General features: G+C 37.3%; 1 protein-coding gene across 1 annotated transcript in view; it reads right to left on the bottom strand.

The window, feature by feature from the left end:
- Positions 1-368: 368 nt before the first annotated feature.
- THEMIS (thymocyte selection associated) overlaps positions 369-23,101 on the bottom strand; it is a 211,352-nt gene continuing 188,619 nt past the window's right edge. The window contains exons 5-6 of the mRNA XM_063665703.1: positions 17,762-17,897; positions 369-2,200 (exon numbers count right to left, since the gene is read on the bottom strand). Of these exons, the coding sequence (XP_063521773.1) occupies positions 2,169-2,200; positions 17,762-17,897 (168 nt within the window). The 3' untranslated portion in view covers positions 369-2,168. The remainder of the gene's footprint in view (positions 2,201-17,761; positions 17,898-23,101) is intronic.

Raw genomic sequence — 23,101 nt, forward strand, 5'->3', positions numbered from 1 at the left:
AGAGTTGAGCTAGCCCATCTCAACAATCACATTTTCCTCTTTCCATTTCTCACTCCTTTCTGACAGCCTTTTCCAAAACTGCTTGACTGATTCAATTAGGAAGAGGCCAGTATTAATAATTGGTAGTTTTGGCACCTATCTATGCAGCTTGGCCATGCTGTGAAATTTGGTCATTAAGATTGAGCTCAGCACTGTAAGTCCATAGGGGATGGAGAGGGCAGGGAGGACAATCTCTCTCCTCATGGCTTTTTTAGTACAAGCAGCCCCCTCCTTGGTGAACAATTTATTTCAATTTTAGTTAAAGAACATTTTAACTTAATCGTTACAGGAAGATAGTTATTCTAGAGTTAAAAATAGAAGAGAACACATACAAATAAAAATTAGGAAGTTTATTTTCAACCTTCACAGATCTCCAACAGGTGAGCATGAAGTTTATTACACTTTTCAATATCAAGACAACTGGAAACGCATTATGTGAAAGGACTTATATTTAGAAATGTTATATATGATTTCTATTAGAAAGCCCTTGATAATTTACAACCAAAGTAAGATATGCATTCTCTTAATTTTCTAATCAAAGAATGGTACTTACTAAAAGTACAAATTTAATTGTTCTCAAATTCCAAACAAAAACATTAATTATTCACTATTATTTGAAAAATAACAAATTATATAAGTCTAAAAACACCTATGGTGCAGTTTGCCAAGGTTGTTAGGTTAAGATTAGCTGTGGCCTTCAATAACCAAATGTGGGTCTTAGAAAACTTTCTGTTCTTATCTGCACAAACAGCAAAATAAATAAAAGAAAAACTGTCCCATAAAATTTGACATTGTAGATAAGAAATGATATTACCACAATCAAACCACTAAGCAATTTTTAGGACATTAGAAATCAGGATTCATTGTTATTTAGAAAAAATGTAAGGTAAAGTAAGCTTAATCAGAATATAAACATTAAAAAAACTCTAACTGTAATTTTTTTTGTTCGAAAGTTGACTCACAATTTATTGTCTTCAGAAACACTTTGGTACAAAATCAACAAATTTCTCCACATAACATAAAATAATTATGAGATAGGATGTTAGCTAATAGATTTTGTACAGAGTATGATCTATGGATGAAGTTCAAGCATTACTATTAAATTCCTATGTAACATTAACCAGATAGCCTGTCTCTTCATTTTGTTAGAGGAAAAATAATATTGTTCCTGTATACTTAATACAGAATAAGATAAATTATCAAAATGTGAGAGCCCTTAAAGTAATTTTTATAGATGGTGCAACTGTAAGAGCATCATTCTAATGTATACTAATTAAGAATCACTTTGGTTTATTGTCAGCCAAATTTATTATATCTCATTACAATTTTATTGTCTTTTTCTTTCCATCAAATATTATGATTAACTAGATAATTTTCCTACAATCCTAAGAAACATTCATCTAAAGAATTATCTGGTATATAGTACACAGAATATTAAGGCATTGTCTCAGAAATCTGGTGAAATTTCCGTCATGAACTTGTTGTTGGGTCATAGAAGAGAAGGTTATGGAAAACTCCTATGACTCTCAATGGCTTTGGCTGTTGGAATTCAAACATATTTATGACACAGTGTATTTTGTAAATATACTGTGAATGTGAAGTCAAACTCCTTTCCATAGTTCCAAGGGATTTGGATAAGAAACCTGGACATTTTAAATCACTCAGATATAATTATTTTTCTGTAAGTTAGTCTTGTTAGGAATGATGATAGCACTAAAAAATGGCAAAACAAATTCTGGAAAAAAAAGAAAATATTTGGTGGGCTTTTATCCTATTTCAGACTGGTTTTACTCAGAAACTGAAATACAGAATTATTTCTCAATTACTTAGTTGTTGGTAGTAGAAAGAAGAACCTGAAAAAATCTGCAAGTTAAATAAATACGTCCTGAAGAACAACGAAACAATACCTACAGATTTAGACACAACAGAATAGACTATATGAATTCTATATCATAGGTTTCTGTAAGTTTTATCTGTTAAAAGTTTTAAGGTTGTTCTCTCCTTTGCAGCGATGAGTCAAGTTTCTTCTGGAGTCCATTGGGGAATACTTGTTTCTCAGCTAGAAGGCTAGCTTCTTTTTTCACTGCAACATTTATGTTTGCTGCCTAAGTGGCTTCTGTCACATCTTGTTATTTCTGATGTTTTTCATTTTTGAATGTTTCTATAAATAAAAAAAGAAGGGTTTATCAGAAATAAGTATTGACAATAACCAGAAAGGAAACTGCCTGCTTTCAAATACTGTTGACACTCACATGCATATGGTTTTTGAGAAACGGTTGGAAGCAAAGCAGAAAAAGCCAACAAAATAAAGAAAAAAAAAAGCAACAGAGGGAAGTAAGCTCTTCACTCTTCAGAAACAAGGTAGATACTTGTATGAGGTAGGAGATAATAGCTTACATGTATAAAGTGTTTTTCCAGGGGCAAAATGCTTTTCTTTGCGTTTCAGTCCATCCTTATAACAACTCTATCATATGGGTAATGTAAGGTAGAAAACTGAGGCCTCAATGAAGTTGAGACCTTCCCAGCAATCACAGCTAGTAAGATGAAGCTGATTGTGTCTAAAAATGTCTGTTTCCAGACTCAACAGTCTTTGGCTGTGGCACTATGCCTATTGAACAGAATGCAAGCCTGTTGGAGTTCTAAGAACTACAGAGGAGGAAAAAGATACCTAATAATTGTTAAACTGAAGAAATATCAACAAGTCTCCAGCATAAGCTGTACTATCTAAAGCTCCTAGTTAACATATACCCAGACCTGGCATTAATACAACATCATGTCAGACTCTCAAATAAAGCAAGCTACGCTATGAATAAGAATTGTGCCTATCTTCAGGCAAGACACTTTATTCCTTTCTACTATGGCTTTATGGAGCGCGATGGATGGGTAATTAAAAGAAGCCCTAAAAGTAAGCACTACAAGTGGTCAAGAGGAACACAAACCAGAAATCTCTCTAACCCTCCCCTGCCTCTATTGTACTAGAGATTAGTTGAGTGCTAACTGCCAGGACCTGGAGACAAAGTCTCTGTTGGTCTTCCTTCTGAGCACTCAATAGCCTATAACTGCCTGCCTTCCTCCCTCCTTCCCTCTCTCCCTCCCTTCTTTCTTTCCTTCCTTCCTTCCTTCATCCCTTCCTTCCTTCCTTCCTTCCTCCTTCCTTCCATTTGTTTTCCTTCCCTTCTTCCCCTCTCTCACTTTCCCTCACTTTCTTTTTTTTCTTCCTGCTTCCTCTCTTCTTTTCTTCTTTGAATTATTTTTCTGTCGCACTAGCTGTATAACCTAAAGTAATTTACTTTAGGTTACTAACCTTTATAAACCTCATTTTCTCATTTTTTTTAAAGGAGAAGGAGAAGGAGGAGAATAATTCCTATTGAATGGAATAGTTGCAAAGATAGAATATGTCAATAAATGTAAAAAGACTAAAATTACCTCACTATCTCAGCGATTTTCATGATGTGTGTGAAACACGGAAACAAAATATGCAGTTTTGTGGCTCCTGAGGAGGTCACAGACTAATTGAGAAAGAAGAAAAGTAATGTCAAACGAGAAAGAAGAGAGATTTCTCCACATACCGTGTTAATTCCCCTAATCATCTGAATTTACTTTCCTCTGTCAACATTTCCATCAGTGTTAACTGGGACTGGGAGCTGGAGTGGTCAGTGGGTTGATGGTGAAGAGAACCTGGACTGCATACTCTCCTAGATTTCCTTTCCTCTCCTCATGATCCACTGTCCTCAATGGCTGCCTTTAGCTTTTTAGATCTTTCTTATATGACAAACAGTAATAAAACCACACACTGTAGAATATACATTTTAGATATAAGAACACAAGATTTTAAGGCAGTATGCCCAGATTTAATTCCCACTTCTATCATTTACTATCTTTGTGACTTTATCTATAAAAAGGAATAACAGCAATATTTCTTCCTTACAGTGCTGCTTTTCTTGGGGAGCAGGGGGATGGGATGAAGGAAAATGAAATAAATGAATTGTAGTACAGAGAATTGGAATCTGAAGACCTAAGTCTTATTCCTGAGTCTACAACTTAACTGGCTGTGTATTTTGAGGAATCTCTGAATTCCATTTCCTTATCAGTGGATAAGTTTTCATTATAATAACTGAATCATAGAGAGTTGAGGAAATATCAAATGAAATAATGAGCTTGCAATTACTTTGTAAAATGTAAAGTGCTACAGAAATATGACTTGCCATTGCCATCTCAGAGTCACATAAAACTATTATAAGCATGCAGTTTGAAAGTTCAGTCTGTCATCTTGACAGTTATTAGTCTAATTCTCCCTTGTCAATAAGCTGATTTAAGATAGTATGCAGTTAAGCAGAAAAATGGGAGTTGAGGTAATTAAAATCATTAGATTATTTCCAAATAAAAACTGGGATTTAAACAATCTTAGTTTTAGAAGAGACCTTATACATCAGCTCACCCTGCCTGATCTAACCCAATCTTCACCCAGTGCAGTGGTCCTCTAAATTACATCTATGCTCTGGTGGCAAGCTCTAGTTGACAGAGCAGGAGATTCCACATTGAATAAAAACTGTGTTTCTTGCATACTACCTTTCAAGAAATCTCAAAATGTGCAAGAACTGTTTTTTCTGACAATAATTTAGGTTTTAAAATCCAAATTGATTTAAAGTCTTTATCTTTTTGGTATTCACCTATTCCTTTTGGAAATGTCACAAGTTTAATAAACAGGTGATGATTCTCATGTTGAATTGGATATTCACTGAACCAATTACTCAGTTGATCAGACTAACTGAGGTATTTGGAATCATGTAGACAAGTTTCCTTGGAGATCAAGTAAACTATTTCATTCATAGAAGAGTAGACATAGAATGGAGTTTCATTTTGCTTTTCTTTCTCAAAAATACAGGCTAAAGAAGTGTCCTTCAATGGTCAGAATTATATCTTTTTAATAATAACTTACAAAATGAAGTTATAAGCGTAAAATTACATGGGTAATTATTAGAATAAGAAGGTTAAAGTGAAAGAAAATTGCAATTTCCTCATATTTTGGAGGAATCAAGCTGAAGTATGTCTAAAAGTAATTTACATTCTCTTATAAACCTGATGTTTCCTAAAGTGTTAATTTGAAGGAAAGCTATTCCCTTTTCACTTTTCTTTTGGGAAACTTTGAGTGCCGGTCCCCTGAAATTACTCAATGTGATGGTGAACACTCAAACCTGCCATGAACCATCTACCTCTCGTAGGATGCAACTTGATTGTGGTTTCTTGGAGTCTCTTCTGAACAGTTTCAACTGGATTTTCATTCATGTTTTCATATTTGTACCCACCATTAACTTCCCTTTCCTTTGTATCTTTTGTCATCAAATTGTTGGCTGAGACTGAACAAACAAATAATACAAGTTAATAGCTGCTTTATTTCCCCTCTCATTTGAAGTGATTGAGTATTGCATCATGTTTCAGAGATGAGTCTTCTATTTGTACTCCAGCAACTGTTTTTGCATATAGAAAATGTTTGATAGAATCCACACATAATCTGTCAAGCACAAGATAGGAGTCTGGGGTTCGTTTTTGTATTCAAGAAATACTTACTGTGAACCTCTTATGAGCCAGACACTTTCCTATAACCTAAGGATAGAGCAAACTGATAAAAATCCCTGCCTTTGTAGTGACCTTCTGTGGAGTAGGTGACCAATAATCAAAATAAAAAGGACACTGCAAAATATGTTAGAGAGCACAAAGGAGGCAGATAGTGCCAGACAGGAGGGTTATAGTCTTAAAACAAGGTGATCACTAAGAAGGTAACCATTGAATAAAGACCTAAAGGAAGTGAATCTGAAAGCCACATGGATCTCTGGGGAAAGATTATGCCATTTAGATAAAATAGTCTGCGCCAGCCTTGAGGATGGAGCTCTCCTAGGGTTTTTGAGAAAGAGTTATGAGGCCAACATATCCAGAGTAGTGAGAAAGGAGAAGTAGAGAGGCCACTGGAGGATACTGAGGAGAGGAGGTACACAATCTGACTTAAGATTATTATACACTTACTCTGGCTGTTGTGTTGGGAATGGACACTATGGGCCACGTGTAGGAGCAAATAGACTAGTTAGAAAGCAAGTGCAAGAATCCGGATGAGAGACAGTGGTTGATAGCAGCAGATAGCTTAGATTTGGTTGGTAGTAGTAGCCATGGAAAAAAAAAATGGGCATATTCTAGATGCTCTTTGAAGATAAAGCCAATCAGACTTTCTGGTAGAGGGGGTGTGATAAGTGAAAAGAAGTGAAAAGTTGTTCACAGTTCTTCTAGTGCATTATTTTTCAAAGTGTGATCCATAGAACCCTTACAGCAGACTCACCTGAGATACATTGAAACACATCCCCGTGGTATACCTGAATCATACTTTTTCTCTAAAGGGCCAGACAATAAATATCTGTTACCATTACTTGACCGTGCTGATAGAGCACTAAAGCAGTCATAGACAATGTTTAAATAAGTGTAGATGTGTTCCAATAAAACTTTATTCATAGACATTAAAATTTGAATTTTATAAAATTTTTACACGTCAAAAATGTTATTTTTAAATATTCTTTAACATTTGAAAATGAAAAATCAAATATTCCTGGCTCCCCAGCCATAAAAAAATCAGGCAATGGGACCTATTAATATTTTACCCATAGGCCATGATGGTTTTCCAGCTCTGCTCTAGAGAATAGATCCCAAGAATATGTATTTTTAACATACACATTAAGCGATATTTTAAAGCACAAGAACTTTCGTGTAAGATAAGTATTTTTATTCTAATTTTAAAGATAAGAAAACAAAATCACAAACAAATGTGACATTCTTTGAATTAGAGCTTAGTCTTGGGTCTGTCTCATTGCAAAACTTGCACTTTCTACCATCCCCCAGCACCTCGTGGAATAGTTTCCCAGGGGTTAATATTTCTGTTCAACCATAGATGGAGCAGAGAGCAGAGTAAAAAGAAAAGAAAAAGGTTGCTTTGCCTAGAGAACTGTTTTTCCCTCTCAATATGGTACACGGCTTTGCTTTTATAATTAGCATTCTGCTGATGAGATCTCCCATTCGTGAAGGCTTACGAGTAAGATTTCCATGAAGAGCAAGCACTGCAGGAAATAAATTAATCTCTAGGGAAGAAGAGGGGCCAGGTTGTCAGTGCTCACATAACTTCCTAATAGGAAATGATATTTCAAAATTGTTCAAAGAATGAAATGACTGTGGATTCTCCTTGCAGCACATTCTTAAACATTTAAATCTTCTGAGAAGAGGGAGATAGGTTGCTATAAAATGAAGAGCAATCTTATAACATTTTTCTTTAGCGTGTCAGTATTTCCAAACTAAAATAGCCTTATCTAGAAGTGTAAAATAAATTCTACTAGTATCGTTATTTTGTTTATATTATAAGAAATCTGCATTGATGTTAAATATAAAGATGAAAGGACAGATTTTTAAATCATCGGTTAAAAATTATACAATATTTTAAATAACAGGTTTTCTAGACTTTGGAATAAAAGTAATTTTTGCACTTAGAATAACATTGAATTATTGAGATGTTTCTTCATTAAAATTAAGAAACAACAATGTGTTTTATGATCCAAACTACCTACCTCTTGATCCCATATAATCAGCCTTTCAATTAAGGTCTTTATTATAGAACCTCTGACTTGTCTAATCCTCAAAATTGTCCTGATAGGAAACTATTTATGTTTTATTTTCCATGATACAAATAGTATCTGAAGTTTACACTAAACATTTAGATTAAACTAAAGCTACAGAATCATTCTTTATTCTCTAGCTTCCATCTTGGCCTAAGAGGAGAGCTTTCCCAGGAAGTTTGTTTTTTTTCTGACCTGTTTAAATTCCCAAACTAAGTAGGATCTTAGACGGGGTGAATCACCTGTATGTGAGTCTCACTTAGAAATAAGACCATTTGAGTCCAACAGTCTCAATGCTCTAACTCAGAGTAAGCCACAGGATCACAGGCTTTCAGAACTGACAGGGCATACAGATTATCTGGTATACCCACTATTTTGATGGCGAAAGTCAAGCTCAGAGAAATGAAATGGCTTCTGAAAGGCTATGCATCCAGGTTGTGCCAGAACTGGGACTCAAACTTGGAGTGCCTTGGGTTTTATTTTCTAGCCCAGGGTTTGTCTTACTACTTGACTAGTCTAATTTATGAAGGACAAGCAGTGACACAGATTTAGTGTAAAGTTGTAGGGAAAATTCGAAGAACACAGTCAAAGCTACAATAGGAAGAAAATTACATTAGTAAATATGAATCAGGAGAGTACAACATTCGCTCATTAGAAAACATGTTGAGCGTGAGCGATGCAGAAGACGGGTGATTTCTGCATTTCCATCTGAGGTACCGGGTTCATCTCACTAGGGAGTGCCAGACAGTGGGCTCAGGTCAGTGGGTGCACGCACCTGTGCGAGTCGAAGAGGGGCGAGGCATTGCTTCACTCGGGAAGCACAAGGGGTCAGAGAGTTCCCTTTCCTGGTCAAAGAAAGGGGTGACAGACGGCACCTGGAAAATCGGGTCACTACCACCCGAATACTGCGCTTTTTCGATGGGCTTAAAAAACGGGGCACCAGCAGATTATATCCCGCACCTGGCTCAGAGGGTCCTATGCCCACGGAGTCTGGCTGATTGCTAGCACAGCAGTCTGAGATCAAACTGCAAGGCGGCAGCGAGGCTGGGGGAGGGCCGCCCGCCATTGCCCAGGCTTGCTTAGGTAAACAAAGCAGCCGGGAAGCTCGAACTGGGTGGAGCCCACCGCAGCTCAAGGAGGCCTGCCTGCCTCTGTAGGCTCCACCTCTGGGGGCAGGGCACAGACAAACAAAAAGACAGCAGTAACCTCTGCAGACTTAAATGTCCCTGTCTGACAGCTTTGAGGAGAGCTGTGGTTCTCCCAGCACGCAGCTGGAGATCTGAGAACGGGCAGACTGCCTCCTCAAGTGGGTCCCTGACCCCTGACCCCCGAGCAGCCTAACTGGGAGGCACCCCCGAGCAGGGGCAGACTGACACCTCACACAGACCTGCAGCTGAGGGTCCTGTCTGTTAGAAGGAAAACAAACAGAAAGGACATCCACACCAAAAACCCATCTGTACGTCACCATCATTAAAGACCAAAAGTAGATAAAACCACAAAGATGGGGAAAAAACAGAGCAGGAAAACTGGAAACTCTAAAAAGCAGAGTGCCTCTCCTCCTCCAAAGGAACGCAGTTCCTCACCAGCAATGGAACAAAGCTGGACGGAGAATGACTTTGACGAGCTGAGAGAAGAAGGCTTCAGACGATCAAATTACTCCGAGCTACGGGAGGATATTCAAACCAAAGGCAAAGAAGTTGAAAACTTTGAAAAAAATTTAGAAGAATGTATAACTAGAATAACGAATACAGAGAAGTGCTTAAAGGAGCTGATGGAGCTGAAAACCAAGGCTCGAGAACTACGTGAAGAATGCAGAAGCCTCAGGAGCCGATGCGATCAACTGGAAGAAAGGGTATCAGCGACGGAAGATGAAATGAATGAAATGAAGCGAGAAGGGAAGTTTAGAGAAAAAAGAATAAAAAGAAACGAGCAAAGCCTCCAAGAAATATGGGACTATGTGAAAAGACCAAATCTACGTCTGATTGGTGTACCTGAAAGTGACGGGGAGAATGGAACCAAGTTAGAAAACACTCTGCAGGATATTATCCAGGAGAACTTCCCCAATCTAGCAAGGCAGGCCAACATTCAGATTCAGGAAATACAGCGAACACCACAAAGATACTCCTCGAGAAGAGCAACTCCAAGACACATAATTGTCAGATTCACCAAAGTTGAAATGAAGGAAAAAATGTTAAGGGCAGCCAGAGAGGAAGGTCGGGTTACCCTCAAAGGGAAGCCCATCAGACTAACAGCAGATCTCTCGGCAGAAACTCTACAAGCCAGAAGAGAGTGGGGGCCAATATTCAACATTCTTAAAGAAAAGAATTTTCAACACAGAATTTCATATCCAGCCAAACTAAGCTTCATAAGTGAAGGAGAAATAAAATACTTTACAGACAAGCAAATGCTGAGAGATTTTGTCACCACCAGGCCTGCCCTAAAAGAGCTCCTGAAGGAAGCACTAAACATGGAAAGGCACAACCGGTACCAGCCGCTGCAAAATCATGCCAAAATGTAAAGACCATCGAGACTAGGAAGAAACTGCATCAACTAACAAGCAAAATAACCAGCTAACATCATAATGACAGGATCAAATTCACACATAACAATATTAACTTTAAATGTAAATGGACTAAATGCTCCAATCAAAAAACACAGACTGGCAAATTGGATAAAGAGTCAAGACCCATCAGTGTGCTGTATTCAGGAAACCCACCTCACATGCAGAGACACACATAGGCTCGAAATAAAGGGATGGAGGAAGATCTACCAAGAAAATGGAAAGCAAAAAAAGGCAGGGGTTGCAATCCTAATCTCTGATAAAATAGACTTTAAATGAAAAAAAGATCAAAAGAGACAAAGAAGGCCATTACATAGTGGTAAAAGGATCAATTCAACAAGAAGAGCTAACTATCCTAAATATACATGCACCCAATACAGGAGCACCCAGATTCATAAAGCAAGTCCTGAGTGACCTACACAGAGACTTAGACTCCCACACATTAATAATGGGAGACTTTAACACCCCACTGTCAACATTAGACAGATCAACGAGACAGAAAGTCAACAAGGATACCCAGGAATTGAACTCAGCTCTGCACCAAGCGGACCTCATAGACATCTACAGAACTCTCCACCCCAAATCAACAGAATATACATTTTTTTCAGCACCACATCACACCTATTCCAAAATTGACCACATACTTGGAAGTAAAGCTCTCCTCAGCAAATGTAATAGAACAGAAATTATAACAAACTATCTCTCAGAATACAGTGCAATCAAGCTAGAACTCAGGATTAAGAATCTCACTCAAAACCGCTCAACTACATGGGAACTGAACAACCTGCTCCTGAATGACTAATGAGTACATAATGAAATGAAGGCAGAAATAAAGATGTTCTTTGAAACCAACGAGAACCAAGACACAACATACCAGAATCTCTGAGATGCATTCAAAGCAGTGTGTAGAGGGAAATTTATAGCACTAAATGCCCACAAGAGAAAGCAGGAAAGATCCAAAATTGACACCCGAACTTCACAATTAAAAGAAGTAGAAAAACAAGAGCAAACATTCAAAAGCTAGCAGAAGGCAAGAAATAACTAAGTTCAGAGCAGAACTGAAGGAAATAGAGACACAAAAAACCCTTCAAAAAATTAATGAATCCAGGAGCTGGTTTTTTGAAAGGATCAACAAAATTGATAGACTGCTAGCAAGACTAATAAAGAAAAAAAGTGAGAAGAATCAAATAGATGCAATAAAAAATGATAAAGGGGATATCACCACCGATCTCACAGAAATACAAACTACCATCAGAGAATATTACAAACACCTCTACGCAAATAAACTAGAAAATCTAGAAGAAATGGATAAATTCCTCGACACATACACTCTCCCAAGACTAAACCAGGAAGAAGTTGAATCTCTGAATAGACCAATAACAGGAGCTGAAATTGTGGCAATAATCAATAGCTTACCAATCAAAAAGAGTCCAGGACCAAATGGATTCACAGCCGAATTCTACCAGAGGTACAAGGAGGAATTAGTACCATTCCTTCTGAAACTATTCCAATCAATAGAAAAGGAGGGAATCCTCCCTAACTCATTTTATGGGGCCAGCATCATCCTCATACCAAAGCCTGGCAGAGACACAACAAAAAAAGAGAATTTTAGACCAATATCCCTGATGAACATCGATGCAAAAATCCTCAATAAAATACTGGCAAACTGAATCCAGCAGCACATCAAAAAGCTTATCCACCATGATCAAGTGGGCTTCATCCCTGGGATGCAAGGCTGGTTCAATATACGCAAATCAATAAATGTAATCCAGCATATAAACAGAACCAAAGACAAAAACCACATGATTATCTCAATAGATGCAGAAAAGGCCTTTGACAAAATTCAACAACTCTTCATGCTAAAAACTCTCAATAAATCAGGTATTGATGGGACATATCCCAAAATAATAAGAGCTATCTATGACAAACCCACAGCCAATATCATACTGAATGGGCAAAAACTGGAAGCATTCCCTTTGAAAACTGGCACAAGACACAGATGCCCTCTCTCACCACTCCCATTCAACATAGTGTTGGAAATTCTGGCCAGGGCAATTAGGCAGGAGAAGGAAATAATGGGTATTCAATTAGGAAAAGAGGAAGTCAAATTGTCCCTGTTTGCAGACGACATGATGGTATATCTAGAAAACCCCATTGTCTCAGCCCAAAATCTCCTTAAGCTGATAAGCAACTTCAGCAAAGTCTCAGGATACAAAATCAATGTACAAAAATCACAAGCATTCTTATACACCAACAACAGACAAACAGAGAGCCAAATCATGAGTGAACTCTCATTCACAATTGCTTCAAAGAGAATAAAATACCTAGGAATCCAACTTACAAGGGACGTGAAGGACCTCTTCAAGGAGAACTACAAACCACTGCTCAATGAAATAAAAGAGGATACAAACAAATGGAAGAACATTCCATGCTCATGGGTAGGAAGAATCAATATCGTGAAAATGGCCATACTGCCCAAGGTAATTTACAGATTCAATGCCATCCCCATCAAGCTACCAATGACTTTCTTCACAGAATTGGAAAAAACTACTTTAAAGTTCATATGGAACCAAAAAAGAGCCCACATCGCCAAGTCAATCCTAAGCCAAAAGAACAAAGCTGGAGGCATCAAACTACCTGACTTCAAACAATACTACAAGGCTACAGTAACCAAAACAGCATGGTACTGGTACCAAAACAGAGATATAGATCAATGGAACAGAACAGAGCCCTCAGAAATAACACTGCATATCTACAACTATCTGATCTTTGACAAACCTGAGAAAAACAAGAAATGGGGAAAGGATTCCCTATTTAATAAATGGTGCTGGGAAAACTGGCTAGCCATATGTAGAAAGCTGAAACTGGATCCCTTCCTTACATCTTATACAAAAATCAATTCAAGATGGATTAAAGACTTAAACGTTAGACCTAAAACCATAAAAACCCTAGAAGAAAACCTAGGCATTACCATTCAGGACATAGGCATGGGCAAGGACTTCATGTCTAAAACACCAAAAGCAATGGCAACAAAAGCCAGAATTGACAAATGGGATCTAATTAAACTAAAGAGCTTCTGCACAGCAAAAGAAACTACCATCAGAGTGAACAGGCAACCTACAGAATGGGAGAAAATTTTTGCAACCTACTCATCTGACAAAGGGCTAATATCCAGAATCTACAATGAACTCCAACAAATTTACAAGAAAAAAACAAGGAACCCCATCAAAAAGTGGGCGAAGGACATGAACAGACACTTCTCAAAAGAAGACATTTATGCAGCCAAAAAACATGAAAAAATGCTCACCATCAGTGGCCATCAGAGAAATGCAAATCAAAACCACAATGAGATACCATCTCACACCAGTTAGAATGGCAATCATTAAAATGTCAGGAAACAACAGGTGCTGGAGAGGATGTGGAGAAATAGGAACACTTTTACACTGTTGGTGGGACTGTAAACTAGTTCAACCTTTGTGGAAGTCAGTGTGGCAATTCCTCAGGGATCTAGAACTAGAAATACCATTTGACCCAGCCATCCCATTACTGGGTATATACCCAAAGGACTGTAAATCATGCTGCTATAAAGACACATGCACACGTATGTTTATTGCGGTATTATTCACAATAGCAAAGCCTTGGAACCAACCCAAATGTCCAACAATGATAGACTGGATTAAGAAAATGTGGCACATATACACCATGGAATACTATGCAGCCATAAAAAATGATGAGTTCATGTCCTTTGTAGGGACATGGATGAAATTGGAAATCATCATTCTCGGTAAACTATTGCAAGAACAAAAAACCAAACACCGCATATTCTCACTCATAGGTGGGAATGGAACAATGAGAACACATGGACACAGGAAGGGGAACATCACACTCTGGGGACTGTTGTGGGGTGGGGGGAGGGGGGAGGGATAGCATTGGGAGATATACCTAAAGTATAATAATAATAAATAAATAAATAAATGAAAGAAAAAAAAGAAAACATTTATGTTTATGTAGGACAAGAACAAGCATACTTAAAAGGTCATCCTTCCTGGCAATGATTTGAGTTTCTAGAGAGACATAAGGAAGAAAAAGGAAAATGGCCCCCTGTTTAGCCAGGAAGATAACCGGAAGCAATGGCAGCAATTAGTGAGTGACCCACATAATAATCAGATCCTCCTCAGAACTAAATAATCATCCTCTTGTACCAAATGTCTGTGCCCTTGGCTGAAAAAAAGCCACATTGCCCATAACCACAGACCCTTCTCAGGGACAGCTGCATCCAATGATTGTTTGATGCAGGGGGTATAAAGGTCTGTTCCCCACCCCCTAATTCAGGACAACCCTAAAGAACCACGCCAGCTCCAGTGCTCTCTACGGGATCAGTTGAGGTCTTTGTTGTGACTGTATCATGATTCAATTTTTCCTTCTGCCCAGACCTGCTTCTGGGACTCTGCCTCAAGCGCTGTTCCTGAGAGCACTTCCCAATCAACTTTCCACATGTAAATCAACCCAGGGAACTGGATGCAACAAATAGTTCAATGAAAACATTTCCACTTAACACATGTTATTACTAAAAATAGACCTTAAGCTGAATAAACATTGACGCCCTATGCTCCTCCTTAGCTATTGCTGCTGAGGTAAGATGGGGAAAGAGTCCATTAGAGAGTGTAAGGGCATCCATGTCTCTACACAATCGGAGTGTTTCCTTTACTCTGAGGAATCAGTGACATTATCAAAGAGGGTTTCTCATCCCCTCCATGTTCACAGCATTCACAATGGCTATAACATTTCCAAGAGCATACTGCTCTCAAAGGCAAAAAATGCAGACAGAAACTCAGAGACTGAAAGATCCATAACATCAAGTGGCCACAGCCAGCAATTTACAGAGCATATTGTAGGAAAACAAAGTTTTCCTTAGCAATCAATTCATAAAGATTCAGTAGTTAATTATTACAGCCTGACTTCATTGTAGTTTACTATGTACTATACTAACTTTTACCTATTTGATCTAATATAATCTTCAAAAAAAAAAAGCCCATGGTATAGCACTACTAGTAACTCAATTTTACAAATAAAGGAATAGTCTTAAATAACAAATTGCTCATGGTACATAGCTACCTAATCGGGGAACCAAAATGTAAACCCAGAAATCTCAGTTCAGCCTCTGAAGGTCTGCACTTTATCATTCTATCACTTAATCATCCTACTTTCAGAGAACATTTTTTTTAGTAATTTATGGATAAAATAACATGTAGAATTAATAATAATGTTCTTAAAATAAGGCATGGGCATCACTAAGCAACAAGAGTGAATCAAGGACCCACAGAAGAAGGTCATCTAGAATCTGGTAAAATGTTTTCATCAGTTTCTTAGTGAAGACATCAGTGGCTGACAGCACTGATCTTGAGTGAGGGTTTACTGTACTCTTGGCTGGAATAGAGTCTTATTACACAATTCGTGTTCAGTCATTTACAGCAAAATTTCAGTTGTTGACATTGAATACCAAGGTAACTAATTACCTTAGTACAATTATTAGATACATTATTTGAAAAGGTTCCACCCCATGTAACTGAAAGAATTAGGTCTGGGTATCCTGAAAGAGCAACATTAGAAAAGCAAAGCAGCACCCCTATCTTAATTAGGCTTTTTTTTTAAGTCGGTGATATGCCACAAAGTCTCTGCAACTGTTACTCCCGTCAAAGATAATTTAGGAAATGACTGACTTATGTCTAAGCATTAGAAAGAGGAGAAAGCTCAGAAAAGGCCTACTCTACCCATCCTGAACTCAAAGAAGGCTACTACATATTCCATGAGCTATCCATATGAAGTATGGTAAATGTTAACTATGGCTCCAATGAGTCTTTTTTTTGAAAATGAAGAACATATACTATATTATATAAGATGAAAATAAAGTTTGAAAAATTATATTTTGCTCTACTCTACTTTTGTATTTTTATATATAGAATTATCACACAATTATAATCCATAAGGAAGAAAGACTGTAATTATTGCATTTACAAATGGGAAAGCAAATAAAAATATTGCCAAGATGTTCATACTGGGTAATTTCTAAATAAATGCATGTTAAAATCAAATTGATCTAGGAAAGGAGATTCCATTTTACTCTCTTGAATGAAGTTAGGGGGTCTCACTTGCCTAGAACCACTGCTTTAATTCCAGGTCATCTTTGTCCCTAAAATCATCACTTACAAGTAATATGTTCAAAGCAGGTGCTGCTCTGGTCTGTAACATGCGCTGTACTACTCACTCAAGGCACAAAGCTGGGACTACTGCTGTACCATCCCGGAAAGATTCACATACAAGAGGAGATTAGATAACGTTTCCCTCTGATTGAAACAAAAACTTTGATCTCAGGAATTGTGTTATCTGGTACTTTTTAGAATTCACAATCTTAAAGAAAGAAAAAACACAACAAGTTCCAATGAATTAATAATGGCTTGAGACTCAACGCACTGCAGCAATTTTCACTGCAGTGGTTGTTTCTTTTGTAGTCATACTTGATTAGTATTAGAAATTTGGAGGAATTGCAATATGCATGGTTTTCAAAGCCCTTTACAGAATTTCATTTTTCTCACTTGGAGAGAGTCAATGAAAAGGTAATAAGAAAAGCTCTATGGGACGTTTTTATAGGAGTGTCAGAAGCCAGTAAGCTAACTACATGAAAGAATCCAGATTGTGCAGACAGGGTTTGGAGCAGAAACACTTCAGAGACTTTATCTAGTATTTTGACTTTTATATGTCCTTGGAGAAGAAAGCGTGCTAGCTACAAAACCAAATAAGGAGGAGAAAGGAGCAAACCGTATGCTTAAGAATAATTACAGTTTCAATTTTCATATGAACTAAATGTGAAGTTTCAAAGATAAAGTGTAATAGAAATTGAGGGGGTTTGGTGTGTCTAAAATATTGGCAAGAAACAAACTTCTTATTTCCCTTGCTAGCTCATCCCAAATTTCTGCCATATGGAAGTTAGTCTGGGTAGCTTAATTGAATGCTATCAACTCCTCCACAAGTCCGTTTGCTTTTGTTTTGCACTCAGTAGAGATGAAAAATATCAGATCACAATCTCTATAAACTAAACCATCATAATTCAAGCTTGCATTCAGTGACTTATCTGACACTTCTTTAAATTTAAAACATCTCAATTATTTTAACCTCTTTTCAAGACAGTAATTCTTCTTGTTCATTGTTCTAGCAAAAATATCAAAATATCATTATCACAACAATACAAGCAATCTTGAAATATTTCATTGCCATGAAAACCATAAATGAGGTGAAAAATCTAATAATGGAAAACAATAAACACTACTATTATTATTGTGAGTGTTCAATATCATGCTTCACATAAAACTTCATTTCAATGTGATTGGCAGAGCAGGGTGATCACTTGGGCTGAGTCATATGTTCCAAATAAAATAATAGTAAGTATCTGTCCATTGCACCTTTGCCATGTGGACAGTTAAACCACCGTGGTTTAACTGACCTATAGTCACATCAGTACCTGCTACTGCTGTGGCCCCACGGTTGCTCCTTTCTTTCTCTTCATCCACCAAATCATTCTGACTACCAACCAGTACTTTTGAATCCAGGCCAGCTTGATTTGGGTGAAGTTTCTTGGTTATGTCTACGTGATGACGCTGAAATGACACAGGTCAGAGTGATTGATTTCACAAGTAAATTATCAGTCCAAAATAAATGCTTCGCAGAGATATGAAAGATTTATCACATGGCAATTCATTTCTGTATGTCTGAAACAGAACATTTGACATGTCAAAGCAAGCTACAAATTATATGTTCATCAATATATTTTGGAAACTGAGGTGTACAATTTTTGAAGCAATCTAAGTAACTAGAATAAGAAGTCATTTTAGGCATAGAAAACCATCTCCAAAGACCATTTGTGTATATTAATTTCTTCTTGTGAAGCTTATAAAATATTTTTTCTTTTAGAACATTTTTACTTAGTTTTTATTCTTATAGTTAACTAATCCAGCACTTCATTATATATTACATAATTACATATTATATAATCAAAAGCAGATTTCATTTCTGTATCATCTGTACTCTTTCTATAAAACAAATCATAACATCTACTATAAATTAAACCACATTTTTTATCAGCATTATGCGAATTTGACAAAGCTCCTTTAGTCAATTTCAGAGTAATAATTCATCATAACAATGAATTATTAAGGCACAGCATCAATGGTCCCTATAACTCATCTCACATGTAAGAGATGTCACAGCATTTGACATTATACTGACACACTGTATGCTTCAAAAGAATCATCAGATGGGAACAAAAAGTGAAGACTTCAATTGGAAATTAAACTTCCAGCACTTAATTAATTCATACCCAAGTCCAGACTAGAAGTTTGTCAATTTGAAATAAGATTACAGAATATGTGAAGATTCTCAGTATCAATATTAGCTAATCAATTATGGCCATTCAGACTAGCCATGTTGGCTCACTAAAGGATAGTATAATGGACAACTTTCCTGTAAAATTTCTCCTGTAGACCGTATATTGCATGAAATTCATTAAAAGCTTGATTTTATAAAATCAACCGCTTTTAAAGCTTGAGAAAGGCCAATAAGGAAATTAGGCTTTAGAATGATTAAATAATTCACTTGAGTTAACAAAATGAACAGTGCTGAGCCTTATGATATGAATCCTGAACTTTGGACAGTGTTCCTCATGATTGATTTCTTAAGATTTTTAATGTGGTGGACTGGATGTACGGATAGCCCTCACTCTTCACCCCTCTCTGTATCCATGTCCTTTCTATAGAATTTTGCAGTGCCCTCCTACTCTGACTTTTGGACTATCAATGTGGCTTCTTCTGGCTCAATAGGATATTGACACAGAGGCTTGAAAGAGGCTTGCACAATTGTTTTTGCTCATTCCTTAACTTCCACTATGCCATGAGGCTATGCCTAGGCTAGCTGGCTGCAGATTGAACATGAGATGGGCAGAGTTAGGTCACCCCAGCTGTCCAAGCTGAAGCAACCAACAGCCAGAGGAGCCCCAGACGTTTGGGTGAAACCAGTGTAGGTCATCTGAGACCAGCTCAAGTCAGCTGAATTCCACAGCTTCATGAGCTAAATGAATGTGATTTTGGTTTTATGCCATTATGTTTTTCTGGTGGTTATGCAGCATTGTATGCTGACAGATAACTGGTACATTCAACCACCATCTATCTATAGTATCCCAGATAATGGATGTGGTGTGAGAATACAAATATAACATGACATTCTCTCAGACTCCAAATTATTCAAACACAATTTCTTACATGGCTTATGCAGATAATTAAAATAGAGTATGGTAAGTCATTTGTAGATATTTCTCAAATTCCTTTTCTAATGACCAAGGAAGGGATCCTAGCAATACTACAAAAGACAGCTCTGAAGATCAGTTTGGATGTTGGTATTAACTAGAACTAAACCACCCTGCTTGTTTATTTTTAGCTCCTCCACAGCCCACAAAAATAGAAGACTATCACTGTAATTTTTAAAATTTATTGTCAGGCCTCTATTATCATGTAGTTTTTGGAAAGAAGCAGATTTCAGCATCCAACTACTTTCCTGATTCTGAATTACATACCTTTGAAAAGCATATTATTATTTCAAGTTATGACATGAGTATTAAATCATAGTTTCTCAGAACTGAGCAATGCAATAGATTAAAGAAGGAATAAGCTTCATGTTTGTTTATACCAAATTCAATTGAAAATATTAAAACATTGAGGGAAAGTTAAGAATTCATGCAAGTTGTATATATTCTAATATATTCCAGACTGAAAATAAAAGAAATGCTGAGTTTATTTACTCATAAAAGGAATGTTGTGAAAGCCTGAGAGAGAAAATAGCCCCTTCATCAGAATAGGTTCTGTATTGTAAAGGTTCTGTGCTTCCTGGTGCAAACCTCTGGCACACTGGGCATTTTATAAACATATTAGTGTTTCAGTAATTAAGAGCCTCATTTTCCTGGAAACAGTTCCCACAGTGGAGTCTCTTCTTAAGTAAGCCCTGTCACATTTTCCAGTTTCTCTTTTACATTACATATTATAGCCAGGCTGCTTTTCCCAGGTCCTAACGTAAAGGGAGGTAGGTGTCTCTTAAGTTACTGACCCTGCCACACTCCCTCTTCCTTGTTTACTTAGCCCCTCCTTCTAGTTCCCTGGGTCTGCACATTATACCCTGGCATCTCTTTTCTGCTACAATAAAATTCCTACAGTGTTTCATTCTTAATTGCCCAACTGCCCTCCACTAACCCTCAATTCTTTCTCTTCCCTCTCCCCTTTCTTATCTCTCAAATTCTTCCACCATGCCTTGATAACTTTGCTTTATGGTTTGCAAACTTCACTACATGTTCAACTTCTTTTCTGAATATTGTCTCTACCTTCTTACCCTGACTAAAATCTCATTCTTCTTTGAAGACACCTCTTCTTCTGTGAATGATACTGGCTGCTTATTCTTTCTCATCCCTGTTACCCTTAAGTGGAGGATCCCCTTCCCTGAGTGTTGTCTGTTGCAACCTTACCTCCTTGCAAAACTTGTCTGCTACTTTGATATTCCCGTCGTCTAGCTGTGTGCCGTCTCCCTTCTTGTTGGTATCATCTATCTACTACTATCCATGCATTTTTCATAAAAAGGCTTTGACACCTGGACTGTTGTCTTTTCTAGCCTCAGCATCGCCATGATCTTGGACAATATCCATAGCTACATAAACATTCTATCTTATTCATCCCTGGATCTCCTTACTACAAATGAACTTCTCATTTTTTCTACCTCATGCTTTCAGTCCCAAGATCACATCTGAAGTCTATCATCAGCTGAAATATTTCCACCTCCAGTATTAAGTATGTTCCTCTTTCTCTTCGTCTCCTATCCTCAAGTTTATTCTTTCCACTCCAGCCAAATCTCCTTCTCCAAGACTGCTTTTTCCACAGTTTCTGCCAAGGCTATTCGTGGACCTCACTGGGATCTGAGATCCACTGATCCCTCTACTTTCTCTATATCCATCACCCCCTTGCTCTTTTTCCTTTCTTCTCTATCCAGCATCCATTTCTGCTCAGAAACTTCAATCTGGCCAATAACCTGCCAGACTTCAACTTGTTTTACCTCTCAGCAGCATCTGACATGTCTGGTCACCTCCTTCTTTTGGCTTCTGATGTTCCTCCTTCCACTCTGAGTGCTTATTCTTAGTCTCCTTTGCTGGAGTGTCCTTCTTTACCCAAACATTGCGTGTCAAGAGGTCTCAAGGTTCTGTTATTCTCCCAGTTTTCTTTTTTCCATTCCTAGATAATTTCAGCAATCATGTGGCTTGATCTACCACCTGTGTGTTTATGACTCCAGCGGGGAGGTAGAGATTTATGAAATGAGATGAGGTGTAGAGAGGCAGAAGCTTGCATGCCTTAGTAAGCACTCTGGACTCTAATTCTAATGTCCTTTCAGGTCCACAATCTCATCACTCTTCCTTTCTGTCTGAAGGCTTGGCTATTCTGTTTGCCTAGGACATTCTTAGTAAAATATCCCCCTTAATATTAAGAAGTCTTGGGTTCCTGCAAGTGTCACTCACTGTATAAACCTTAGCCAGTGCCCTATTTTTTAGTCTTTGTGCACCTTGTACTTCTACTATAATGCAATTTTTATAATTACAATCAAATAATAGCTGTTTTCATGTTTAATGTCTATCTCCCTGGCTAAAATAAAACTCCCTGAAAGTAAAAACTATGCATGCCCTGTTCACTGTCTTGAGCTCTTATCTCAGGGTTTTAAATATAGTAGGCATTAAATAACTACATATTAAATAAATAGGAAAATTCATGAATAAAACATGACTTAATTTTTATGACTTTTTCTTTAGCCAGTTATCAATGGCCACTGTATAGTCACACTCACATGCATAAGCAAGTTTGTGTATATCATCACTCCTAACAGTACTGCTTATAATTATATATTGGTAGATAAAATGCAGTTACATTTTACCTGGTTTTATCCAAAAAAACCACATATTTCAAACCCTGTGCTTTTAAATAAACTCATTACTGAAATCATGCAGAACTGTATTCATACAGTATCCCATATAGCTCTGAATCAAATTACATTGGTCAACTATCTATGGAAGTTATAAATCTGAGAATTGTTATGTTAGAGAAAGTGAGAATTGAGAACTAAGTGTGTAAACACAGTGGCCCCTATTACCCTAGGCATGAGAATGTGGCCTGACAACAACTGGAGAAATAAAATCCTCTGTCAGGTCCTGCTTCTGTGATGTCAAGTCTTCAACATGAAGGTTGGGTCCAGAGGAAAATGAGAAAATTAAAATGTTTGCAAAGAATGGAGAGGAACGTAGATAAATTTGAACTGCCATGCATCAGGCCTCTGTGACCACACTGTAGTTGTACTTCAAAAATAAGGTTCTGTTTATTCTACATAATTTCCATTTAACTTGTTATTAGAAATGAATCATTACAATCCTGTCTGCTAATTTGAAATGACTATTAAATTATTTTTATGTTATTCTTGGCTTGTATTTTGCATGTTGTTTTTATTGTTCCTGCTAAAGGTAATGATGCAATTATAATGTACTGAATATTTGTCTCACAAACAAAGAAAGGAACAAATAAATATTACCAAAAAAAGTTAACCAAGATGTCCACAAAAAAATTGGAAAGAGCTCTTCAAATCTCTTTCATCTCATACCTAAGGCCATGCTGTTGAATAAAATCATACTTTTTCAATTTATTGAGATTCCTAGCTCATGATTGTATTTATTTGTGCCCCTTCTCCCCAAGGGCAAATGGGCTTGTTTTTCCTTAGAGAGCTACAAAGGACC

Source organism: Pongo pygmaeus, chromosome 5 (assembly GCF_028885625.2).
Source record: "Pongo pygmaeus isolate AG05252 chromosome 5, NHGRI_mPonPyg2-v2.0_pri, whole genome shotgun sequence".
NCBI lineage: Eukaryota > Metazoa > Chordata > Mammalia > Primates > Hominidae > Pongo > Pongo pygmaeus.